Raw genomic sequence first — 12,083 nt, 5'->3', positions numbered from 1 at the left:
GTTGATCCAAGGGCACGAGGCCACCAGGAGTCATTCACGGGGAGTGGGGTCTTCCAAAGAGGAGAACTTTGGTGTTCTCTGTGTTGCGTTTTTGAGGCAGTTAGCTCTCATCCAGTCCGTGACGTTGGTCATGGCGTTCTGGAAATTTGCTCTAGTGGTGCCCGTGTCTTCGGTGAGGGAGATAATAAGTTAGGTGTCTTTAGCATAAGAGATGATGTTGAGACAGTGGCTAGGAGCGATGGGTACCATCGGAGTCATGTAGACGTTGAACAGTGTGGGGCTGAGTGAGGAGCCTTAGGGTATGCCGCAGATAATGCTCTTGGGGTCAGAGATGTATGCCGGGAGGCAGATTCTTTGAATGTGTCTGGTGGGAAAAGAGGATAATAGCGTGAGTGCTTTGCTCTAGATGCCAATGTGGTGAAGTCTTTGGATGATGAGGAGGTGGTGGGTGACTGTGTTGAAGGCCGCTGACAGGTCAAGGAGGATCAGGGCTGCTGACTCGTAGCAGTCTAGGATGGCTCTCACGTCGTCCGAAGCGCCTATAAGGATGCTTTCTGTGCTGTGGTTCGAGCAGAAACCAGATTGAGAGGGGTCAAGCAGGAGGTTGGATTCCAGGTAGACTGTGAGCTGTCGGTTGACGGCTGTCTCCGAACCTTGGCCAGGAAGGGGAGGAGCGAGATGCAGTAGTAGCAGCTTTGTACCTAGTAGAATGCGCATACAGTCCTTTTGGAGGCAACAAAAGGCAAGGCTGTGCAGGCATAGCAGATCATAATGTACAGCATGATCCAGCAGGAGATGGTTCTTTCTGCACAGCTTTACCTTTTGTCGCTCCAAAGAACCCCCAAAAAGAGTTTATCATTCATCCAGTGCTATTTGGTACGATCTATGTGAAAGCTCAAGTGCTCTTTGGGGGTCTAAGCGATGGGGTCTCTGCTCCTTCTCCTTAGAGAGGTGAAGCAAAGCATAGAACATCTGAAAAGTGATAGTTTGTTGGAAAGTATGTGGTGTACGGCGGGTTGAGACAAAGAGACTGAAGCTCACTCACCCGCTCAGGTGATGGTAAAAAGGAACATCGTTGTGAGGGTGTGAATTCGCAAGGGGAAGCTGTGATGCTGCTCGAAGGCAGTGCACATTAGAAATATAAGGATCAAGATACGGTCTCACTGTGGCATGAATAAGGAACAGGGCGGAACGGTTTGTTGTAAACCTTTCAAAAAAAAAAAAAACATAGCAACAAAGGATTTAAGCAATAAGGGCTCATCCAGCAAATGCAAAAAATCCTCTGTGTACCAGCCGGTGGAGCCATGAGGATCTGCACTGACGCTGTTGTGCTCCAGAAAGGATGTGCGGGACTATATAGACACCACAGCTGTGAGCTGCTGTCAAATGGTTTTGAGTGTCCACACCCCCAGAGACATGGCCTCCAAAAGCAAATTGATGTAATCAGTGTACAGCGTCTTTAACCATACTCGGGGCAAAGCCTTGCCAGGATAGAGCCAAAACACACAACAAAACACCAGACAGCTTTTCTTGTAGGGAGGTCTATCTACCGTGAACGACACCAACCCACTAACACGTCCCAATAACATGTGTAATAAGTTTTTGTTGAGGGAGGCCTGGCTGCCAAGATGACATCCAAACACCTCTGGAGGAAGTTCGAAGGTCTTCAGCTGTCACCACTCAATCACCAAGGTGGCGAAAATGGTGGCCATGGTGCAGAACCCTGCCCTGTTGTGACCGCCGATCCTCTAGGAGGGAAAGCCTGATCGTAAGACAGATGCTCTTGTCCATGAGTTCTGGGTACCATATGCTCCGTGCCCAATCTGGGGCCACTAGGATGAATTGGGCCCGGTTTATCCTGGTCTTATTGTGAACTCAGGGCAGAAGTGGTATTTGCAGAAAGGCAAACAGGAGTCCAGAGTTCCACTCGAGTTGGAACATGTCTCCTAGTGAAAGACGCCTTTGAAACTCCAACATGCAGAACTGCTGATATTGCACGTGCTCAGCGGTAGCAAATAGACCGAGCCAAGGTTCTCCCCATTCATGGGAGAGACCTTGGGCCATCTCTGGGTGTAACTGTCACTTGTGATCCACTAGACAACAATAGCTGAGTTTGTCAGCCCTGGCTTCAATCCTTCTTGGGTACCAGAAAGTAGCAGGAACAGCGACCACATTCCATTTCTGGTGCAGCCACACTCTCAGGCCAAAAGGGCATGTACTTCTTGCCACATAAAAGACAGCTGATCCTCCTTCAGTCATGTATAGTATGATGGAAGGTGTGACCGAGAGGAACGGAAACGGAAAGCATATCCTGTGCAAGCAGCTGAAGAACCCACCTATCTGATATTATGGCATGCCAACCTGGTAAAAATCGTTAGATCCTGCCTTCCACCAGGTAGCTGTGCTCCACTAAGGGCACAGAGACTTCGGAAGCCAAGCGGAGAGAAGTACAGCATTTATTTTGTGAAATAGAAGGTATTAAATAAGGACCTCCATGCAGGCTGTCCTCATGCATCAGATGCCCAACGAAGTCTGAGCAACCGATGCAGGAAAGCAGCGCGGGCCATAAAGCATTAACTTAAAAGCAAAAACATAGCAACTGGGATGCATTTATTTTTGACAAGTTATCTTTCTCTGCAAAGCAGGAGCTCGCTTACTCAGAACAAGTTCTTAAAGGTACTGCGCACTCCATACATTACTGCAAGTCTTATGGTACAACAAAGCCACAGGGGTTTAGTAGGTAGGGCTGCATGGGTAGGTTGAGCGGCCAGTTGGCCCTGACCGCTGGGACGGTGGACACCACAGCCTCACCAGCAACACTACTGGGTTCCTTTTAGACGGTGGACAGTCTAGCAGTAAGGGGCAGCTGAACCAATGCCACAACAGGAGCATAAGGGTTGGTGGATAATCCTTGAGAGCTTGAAGTGGCCCTCCTCTTTTTGAATCGCTCTAAAGCGGAATCAGCCCTGTCCCCAAACTGGCGAGTCCCATCAAAAGGCATGTCGATAAAGGAGGTCTGGACATCGCCTAAGAACCTGGTTGATAGCAGCAACACTGATGCCAATGGCTCACCCGATTGAATTGGTCATGTCTAAGCCACAAACAAATGTGGACTTAGGAATATCACAACCGTCTCAAATTACCTGGGCAAGGACAGGTCAGAGATCTTCCAGGACACAAGGGAGGACTTGAGCCGGCAAGGGACTAGCATCCCAGGATGCAGTTGGATTTAACTCCAGGTTTAGCTCAGGCACCCAATAAGGTATTTGTCAATGTGTCATTGAATGGCAGAAGGGGCTAAGAGGGTGTTTGCCCCAATTGAAGGACTTTCATCAGCATATTAGTTTTAACCTCTAAGGTGGGTGGTGTAGGGTGTGTGTTCTCTCTTGAGAAGGCAGCAGATCACAGTTGTCGAGGTGGCCTCGGGCGAGGTCGGATCGGCACCGACTTGGAGTCGGAATATCTCCTCATCATGTGGCGATGGATTCGGCATCGGCATCAAAGTTCCAGGAACCTGCATAGACTGTGGTGCTGGAGGCAGGGTCAAAACCAGAGGCATTGTGACTGGCTCTGAAGGACTAACTGATGCCGAGAGCAAACCCACCGGTGGTACTCCAGCTAGAAGGCCTCTCAGCTCCTTGGGGCCCGAAGAGGGAGTCGGTGAAGAAACTCTGTTGTACTGGAACCAGTTGTGGAATTGGCTCCGAAGTTGACTGACTCCGGTGTGAGATCGAGAGCCATGATGCCACCCCTCGTTTTCTCAGGTGAACGAGGATGGTGAGTTGAGGCCATGTCCCACTTAAATTTTTTATGCTTCTTCAATTTACCGGACAATTTTTATTTCTGCAAAGACCGACCTCTGGAATGGCTTAGTCGCACACTGGATTGAGAATGCGGACAAACTTTCGACTTTGACCGGTATCATGGCGTCTTTTGTTCGACGCACTGCTACTGCAGGCCTTACAGAGTCGTAATTCGACCCAATGCCCCACAGGCATATCTGATGGGGATCTGCCACAGACATTTGTTTGTGACCGCTCCTACAATCTTTAAAACCTGCTGCTTTTGGGGGTGACATTCCCTAGCACACTGTAAAATTTGAACATTTATGAGGAAAATGTCTCAGAGAGTCAAGAGAGAGGCTCAGATCCACGTCTTGTGGCATGGAAAGAAAATAAATTGTGTGTCATAGTGGCACCTATCTAGGTCCTGCACGTCATTTCCGGAGCAGAACGGTGTCAGTGCACAGTTGCATGGCGTTGCCTACCAGTGTGCAGAGGTACTGCTGAAAAGCTTCCAGTTCCAGTCTCACGCCTGGGGAAATATTCTAAAGGAGAGGAACCTGCAGCTAAAAGTCTCACTCACAAATGTAAATCAATACCAAGTGGTGCTTGGCCACACAAAATATACCACCTTAACTAGAATAGAACATACTTTTTAAAACAAATTTATTGAGAGGTAGTAGTGGAATTTCACTTGTGTCATACAATTACACATAGGATTGAATTTCTATTGTATTGAAAATGAACTTGGCTACCCACACCCAGAATGGATGCCAACTGGGGATAGCCAGGTGTAGTAATTGCTATGCCTGATTTGCGATTTGTTACTCTTGGTATTGCACCTGCTAGCTATGATACCATACATCATAAAGAAAGTTAAATGATTGGTCAGAAATTAGGCAAAGCTCTAAGAACCACATTTGCATTGTGTACTGTTCATTAATTGTCTTCCCCACAATCATGCATCAGCAAATAGGAGGGTAATGCGAGCCTAAAGAAGAGCCAACGAGTCAACCCTCTGATCTAATGGATAGTCAAGGGCGGTGCAAGATCTTGCTGCTAATTCTGGCATTTTGGTCAATCGAGATCAACGATTTCCAACAAAGGAATGAACACTTAATTAAGCCATGCACTGGTTGGCCCAGGCAACGGAAGGCTGGGTGTGCTAACCAAATATACATATTTTAACTAATTCTCATCAAGTGAAGGATGGCATCCCAAAATGTCAATCACACACAGTGACCACACCTTTAATATTGCAATGCTGTTATATATGCCTCACCTGCTCCAGTTTCTGATGTCGTTTTTGTAACTCAATCTCAAAGTCCGATTTCTTTTTCTGTGCCTCCTCTTCTTGGTGTTGTTTTACCACCTGGTCTCGTTTCCGCTTCTCCATCACTTTTTGTAATTCAGGTTTGTTCTGAGGCGCAATGCCCCTAAAAATAAGTTAACCATGTGTGAGATAACCAATAGTCGTTAAAAAAAACTGAAAGATATAATAATGGAACACTACAGAGCCAAATAAAAGCAGAAACCGCATACCAGAAAAATACATTTGGAAGGTAAACAGCAATGACGAAAACTGACTGAGAACTCGAACCAGAATACAAGATACCAGGAAGATGGCACACAAATGCCTAACACACACATTCACTTTTGTATTGCTCAAACTTATAATAATTGTAACAGAAAAGACATAAACAAAGTTAAAAGTTACATTATTTGTGTATCAAGAAGTGAGGCACATTAAATATAGTCTCACTTTTTTGCTATTAAGTAGATTAAACAGTCGAGCTTTCTTTACCACACATCTGTCTGTATTCGCTGGAAAAGATAACCTTGGGTGTAACATCACATACATAATATTTAGGTAAAATGTCTTTTTGTTAAAAATGTAGAATGTTTGTTGTTGTTCCAAAAACTAAGAAAAACATTATATGAGCATACATCGATGCAATGAGCATTGGGAAAAATGAATAATTTTCTCACAACAAACACGCCAATTTGACACAGACCGAGACAGTAGTTATTATTCAGGCCTCCATACTTTGCATTGAATTGTTTCCTTTGCATGTCTCGCGGTAATGTTAGAATTAGATATATACTTTAGAAAATAAATGCTCCATCCGATTACAAAAACTAAACATTTACTGTAAGTATATTATTAACCTTTACATATTTGTAGCTGAAAGGGGTTTTAAATGACGTGAATTGTATATCTGTTTTATATCTGTTCGAAACATCATTCAAGCAATGTAATATATGCGGGACCCCTACAACAAGTACATTTTGTGCAATTTCACTGAAAATGTACTTTAAATGAAGTTTAAATGTACTTTTAGTCTCAAGATACACTACTGTTCATCATCACTGCCAACCATTCTTAATACTGAAGCAGGCACATCCGAGGAGTACAGTTAGTGCCGTTAGTGAAGTGCCAGTCAGTATGCTGCAATTTTGCATTTAATATCATCAACAGACACTTTGAGAGCATTAGGTTTGCATTTGAATCTGCCGAAGACTTCAAGAGCTTGACGAAACCAATCTGTGAAATGCCACTAATTGGTAACAGTGCACATCTCTTTCTGAGGGAAGCTAATTTAGTCCACAAACTCACTAAACACATCTCCAAGGATATGTTCATTCATTTTTGCAATTTTATAAAGTGCAACCAAAATCCATAAGTGTATCTGAGCGCTTTGCACGAACGTTGTACTACCTCATACAAGCATTTTACCAGAGTATAGTTACAAATATTTTGTTACAAAATACAAATTACACAATCACATTACTTTAAACTAATGTATTGAACATGAATAAATTTCCATAAAACGTTATATTCTTTGGCATGACAAAAACAACACCTAAAAACAAAATCAGCATTGGCAAAGCCATTAGATTTCGCCTGCAAGAGAGTTATTGGCTTTGCCAACATCTTCCAGCCATGCCGTACAGTAGAGTGGAGTGGAGTGGAATGGAGTGGCGTAGAGTGGTTTTGCACTACAGTTACATGGAGTGGGGTGGAATGGGGGAGTAGAGCGGCGTAGAGTGAGAGTTGAGTTGAGTGGGGTTGTGTAGAGCGGCATAGAGTAGAGTGGCAGGGTGAGTGGTGACCTAGAGTGAAACAGAGTGGACTAAAGTCTCATAGAGTGCCTTAGAGTAAAGTGGGGTGGGGTAGAGTGGCACTGCGTGAAGTAAAGTGGCACTGAGTGTTATATAGTAGAGTGGCGTAAAATAGAGTGGAGCGGCACAGAGTGGTGCGGCTCAGAGTGGCGTAGAGTAAAATGGAGTGGCGTAGAGTAGAGCAGACTGCAGTGGTGTAGAGTGCTGTTCCATACAGCAGAGTGGTGTAGAATAGAGTGGCGTAGTATGCTATAGATTTGGGTGACATATAGTGCACTGGGGTAGAGTGGAGTGGCATAGCGTAAAGTGGAGTGATATAGACTGCAGAGACAGAGTAGAGTGGCATTTAGTGCAGTGGTCTAAGGTTCAGTGGCATAGAGTGCAGTGATGCAGAGTAGAGTGGCGTAGAGTGCAATGTTGCAGAGTAGAGTGCAGTGGCATAAAGTACAGTGGTGCAGAGTTGAGTACAATGGCATGGAGTGCAGTGGGTAGAGTGGTGCAGAGTAGAGTGCAGTGGCCTAGTGTAGAGTGCAGTGGTGCAGAGTAGAGTAGTGCAGAGTAGAGTGGCATACAGTGCAGTAGTGCAGAGCATGCACAGTAGAGTGCTGCAGAGTAGAGGGACATATAGTGCACTGGGGTAGAGTGGAGTGATGTACAGTGGAGCGGCAGAGAGTAGAGGGACGTAGAGAGAAAGGATGGAGAGGGGTGCAGAGTAGAATGGCACAGAGTGAGTGCAAGGGCATAGAGTAGAGAGGCACAGAGTAGAATGGCACAGAATGCAGTGGCGTAGAGTGTCGTGGCATAAAGTACAGTGGGTAGAGTGGCGTAGAGTACCGTGAGGCATTAAGTGCAGTGATGCAAAGTTGAGTACTGTGGCACGGAGTGCAGGGGTGTAGAGTGGTGCAGAGTAGAGTGCAGTGGCGTAAAGTGCATTGCAGAGCAGAGTGGTGCAGAGTAGATTAGAGTGGCATAAGGTGCAGAGTAGTGTTGTAGAGTGCAGTGGTATAGAGCGAGTGGCAAAGAGTGGTGCAGAGTAGACTGGGGCAGAGTGCAGTGGGCTAGAGTGGTGTGGCGTAAAGCACAGTGGCGTGGAGAAGTGCATCATAGACCAGCATAGAATTCAGTGGCCTAGAGTAGAGTAGTGCAGGGTAAAGTGCAGTGGTATAGAATAGAGCGGTGCAGAGTAGAATAGCATAGACTGCAGTTGCGTAGAGTGGTGCAGAGTGCAGTGGTGTAGAGTAGAGTGCAGTGGCCAGTGGTGTGGAACAGAGCTATGCAGAGTAGGGTAGAATAGAGTGTAGAGTGCAGTCATAGAGTAGTGTCAGAGTGCAGTGGCATAAAGTGCAGTGGATTGGAGTAGTGCAGTGTAGAGCAGCGTAGAGTGTAGTGGTCTAGAGTAGAGTGGTTTAGAGTTGTATACAGTGGCATACAGCGGAGTGGTGCAGAGTAGAGGGCAGTGGCCAAGAGTTCAGTGGCATAGAGTGCAGTTGTGTAGACTGGAGGGACAAAGATGCATGGTGGTGCAAAGAAGAGCAAAGTGGTGTAGAGTGCAGCGGTGTAAAGTAGAGTGACAGAGTGCAGTGGCATAGATGGTGCAGAGTAGAGTGCAGTGGTATAGAGCACAGGGTAGAGTGTGGAAGGCAAAAGAAACAGCATAGGAGGGAGACAGGAGGGAATAGAAGCTACATAGTTGGGACAGGGGAAACAGAATGAAAACATAAGCACTCATATGAAGAGCTCAAACACAAAGAAAAAAGAAGTTCCAAAAACGGGAGCAGTGGATGGACATTGGTACTTGCTCCATGCTCCACGGGAGAGCCAAACACAAGAAGTTGATATGAGGCCCACATGCCGTGACAAGCAGGGATGAAGAACATGAGAGTGACGCTGGAGCTAACAAATGGTAAGCTATGGGAGAGCTGTAAGCCCACTGTATTTAAACATCATGTCTCACGAAACCTGAAAAGACAAGCACATGGCCAATTTTACTACCAACATGGTAGTCAAAACAGTTCCAAAATAAGGTAGAGATGGTCACAGGGGATAGGCGGTCTAGTTGTTGTCAGAGGGTTCATGGCGACGCTATGTGAATTTGGAAATAAGGGTGCAGTGGAAGCAAGATGTCATAATTTACCCTGACCATGGGTCACTGCTAAATCAATAAAACTGCAGGCAATCTGAAGGACAAGCAGGAGAAAGGCCTCTGTCTAAGTTTCTGTACAAGCCCACCATGAGAAGCCAAATTCCTCCTAGCCCCTGTAACGTTTCGGGCTCCTCCTCCTATCTTATAGAGTTTCACTGCATGTTTGAAAAGCATATTCTCTTAATTGGTGAGAACATTGTGCCTAGCACATGAAAGCAGCCTTTCACTAGCCTTCTCACAAAGGACATCTTCAGGCTCAGGTATTCAAACATTCACTCTCTAAGTTCTATCATGCACGGTTTCAGATCGCAATCTATCACTAAGCCCTTTCAGTATCAGTCTGATAAGATTGTCTTTGAACTTATGAGTGTCCTTTGTCGCTAGGATTGCAAGAGTGCTATTGATAGAAAAATCAATCAATCAATCATAGCATTTGTAAAGCGCACTACATACCCGTGAGGGTCTCAAGGCGCTTGCGCTTGGGGGGGCGGGGGGGGGGGGGGGGGGCGGGCTACAGTTCGAAGAGCCAGGTCTTGAGAAGTCTTCTGAAGGCCAGAAGGTCTGCCGTAGGCGGATGGGGAGGGTGTTCCATGTCTTGGCGGTGAGGTGGGAGAATGATCTGCAGCCGGTGGTCGCTCTTCGGATGCGGGGGACAGTGGCGAGGGCGCGGTCTGCGGATCTAGCGGGTGGGGGTGTAGAGGCTGAGTCGGCTGTTGAGGTACGCTGGTCCGGTGTTGTGGAGTGCCTTGTGTGCGTGGGTGAGGAGTTTGAAGGTTATCCTCTTGTTGACACGGAGCCAGTGCAGGTCTCTCAGGTGGGGTGTGATGTGGCTGCGGCGAGGGATGTCGAGGATCAGGCGTGCGGAGGCGTTCTGGATGCGTTGGAGCAGTTTCAGGAGTTTGGCCGAGGCTCCTGCGTAGAGGGCGTTTCCGTAGTCCAGTCTACTGCTGACGAGTGCCTGGGTGACCGTCCTTCTCGTTTCGGTGGAGATCCACTTGAAGATCCTGCGAAGCATGCGGAGGGTGTTGAAGCAGGAGGCAGAGACACAGGAGGCAGAGACGGCGTTGACCTGCTTCGTCATAGAGAGGGTAGAGTCGAGGATGACCCCTAGGTTGCGTGCGTGGTCGGTGGGAGTTGGGGGTGTACCTAGTGCAGTCGGCCACCAGGAGTCGTCCCAGGCCGAGGGGGTGGATCCGAGATGAGGACCTCCGTCTTGTCTGAGTTCAGCTTCAGTCGGCTGTTCCTCATCCAGTTGGCGACGGCATTCATTCCTTCGTGGAGGTTGGTTTTGGCGGTGTGGGTGTCCTTGGTGAGGGAGAGGATCAGCTGGGTGTCGTCGGCGTAGGAAATAATGTTGAGGTCGTGCCGTCGTCGAGCGGTGCCATGTAGACGTTGAACAACGTAGGGATGAGCCTTGGGGTACGCCGCAGATGATCCCGGTGGCTTCAAAGTGGAAGGGGGGGGGGGGGCGGGGGGCGGGGGAGGCGGACGCTCTGTGTTCTGCCGGAGAGGAAGGAGGAGGTCCAGTCCAGGGCCTTCTCTTGGATTCCGGCGTCGTAGAGGCGTGTTCGTAGTGTGAGGTGGCAGACGGTGTCGAAGGCGGCTGACAGGTCAAGGAGGAGGAGGGCAGCGGTTTCTCCGTTGTCTAGCAGGGTCCTGATGTAATCGGTGGCGGCGATGAGGGCAGTTTCGGTGCTGTGGTTGCTGCAGAACCCGGACTGGGACGGGTCCAGGATGCTGTTCTCCTCGAGGAAGCTGGTCAGTTGTTTGTGGACGGCCTTTTCAATGACCTTCGCCGGGAACGGGAGTAGGGAGATGGGTCGGAAGTTCTTCAGGTCCTTGGGTTTCCTGAGTAAGGCGTTGATCTCGGCGGGCTTCCAGCTCTCCGGGAAGGTCGCTGTCTCGAAGGAGATGTTGATGGTTTTCCGGAGATGGGGTGTGATGGTGCTGCTGGCTTTGTTGAAGATGTGGTATGGGCAGGGGTCTGCCGGGGATCCGGAGTGGACGGTGTTCATGATCTTGATGGTGTCGTCGTCGTTGATGTTGGTCCAGGAGAGCTGGCGGTTGGTGCAGGTGGTGGTCGTGGGAGCGGGGGTCTCAGTGGTTTCCGGGGTGGTCACGGCGTTGAAGCGGTCGTGCATGTCTGCGATCTTGCGATGGAAGAAGGTGGCCAGCGAGTCGCACAGGTCTTGTGAAGGTGGGATGTCGTTGGTTTTGGAGCTGGGGTTGGAGAGTTCCTTCACGATGTTGAAGAGCTCTTTGGTGGTGTGTGCGTTGTTGTCTCTAGGCGGTCTTTGAAGGAGGTCCTTTTGGCGGATCTGATGAGGTGGTGGTGTCTGCGGGTGGCGTTCTTGTGGGCTGTGTAGCTTTCCGGTGTTCGTTCACGGATCCAGTTTTTCTCGAGTTTTCGGCAGGTTCGCTTGGAGGCCTGGAGGTCTTTGGTTCTGGCTGGTGTGGATGTTGGAGGGCTTCTTGAGCGGGATGAAGGTGTTGGCGCAGTCGTTGATCCACTGTCTGAGGTTGCGAGCGGCGGCGTCGGGGGTCGGTCGGGTCTGCGGGTGTGCGCCGGGCGAGGGTGGTGGAAAGCTGGTCTTCGGTGACTTTGCTCCAGCAGCGGCGCGGCATCTGTTGGGTGTGGTGGTGAATGGTGGGTTTCCGGAAGGTGAAGTGGATGCAGCGGTGATCGGTCCAGTGGAGCTCGGTGGTGTGGTTGAAGGAGACGTGGGAGCTTGCGGAGAAGATGGGGTCAAGCGTGTGGCCGGCAGAGTGGGTGGGTGTAGTGACGAGTTATCTGAGTCCGAGGTTGGTGAGGTTGTCGATCAGGGTGGTGGAGTTGGTGTCGATGTTGTTCTCGAGGTGGAAGTTCAGGTCCCCAAGGAGGATGTAGTCCGCGGAGGCGAGGGCGTGTGTGCTGACTAGGTCGGTGATGGAATCGCTGAACTGTGCTTGGGTTCCGGGGGGTCTGTAGATGAGGGTTCCTCTGAGGGTGGTGTTGGGATCGGTGTGAATCTGGAAGTGCAGGTGTTCGGTAGTGC

At 48.8% G+C, this 12,083-nt stretch overlaps 1 protein-coding gene across 6 annotated transcripts in view; it reads right to left on the bottom strand.

The window, feature by feature from the left end:
- Positions 1 to 12,083, bottom strand: part of FAM107B (family with sequence similarity 107 member B) — a 271,881-nt gene that overhangs the window by 26,668 nt on the left and 233,130 nt on the right. For all 6 annotated transcript variants that reach the window (XM_085652939.1, XM_085652940.1, XM_085652942.1 and 3 more), the window contains one exon: positions 5,065 to 5,218. In XM_085652939.1, coding sequence (XP_085509065.1) covers positions 5,065 to 5,218 — 154 coding nt within the window. The remainder of the gene's footprint in view (positions 1 to 5,064; positions 5,219 to 12,083) is intronic.

Source organism: Triturus cristatus, chromosome 4_1, assembly GCF_964204655.1.
Source record: "Triturus cristatus chromosome 4_1, aTriCri1.1, whole genome shotgun sequence".
Taxonomy (NCBI): Eukaryota; Metazoa; Chordata; class Amphibia; order Caudata; family Salamandridae; genus Triturus; species Triturus cristatus.
This window is presented reverse-complemented; position numbering and strand designations above follow the sequence as displayed.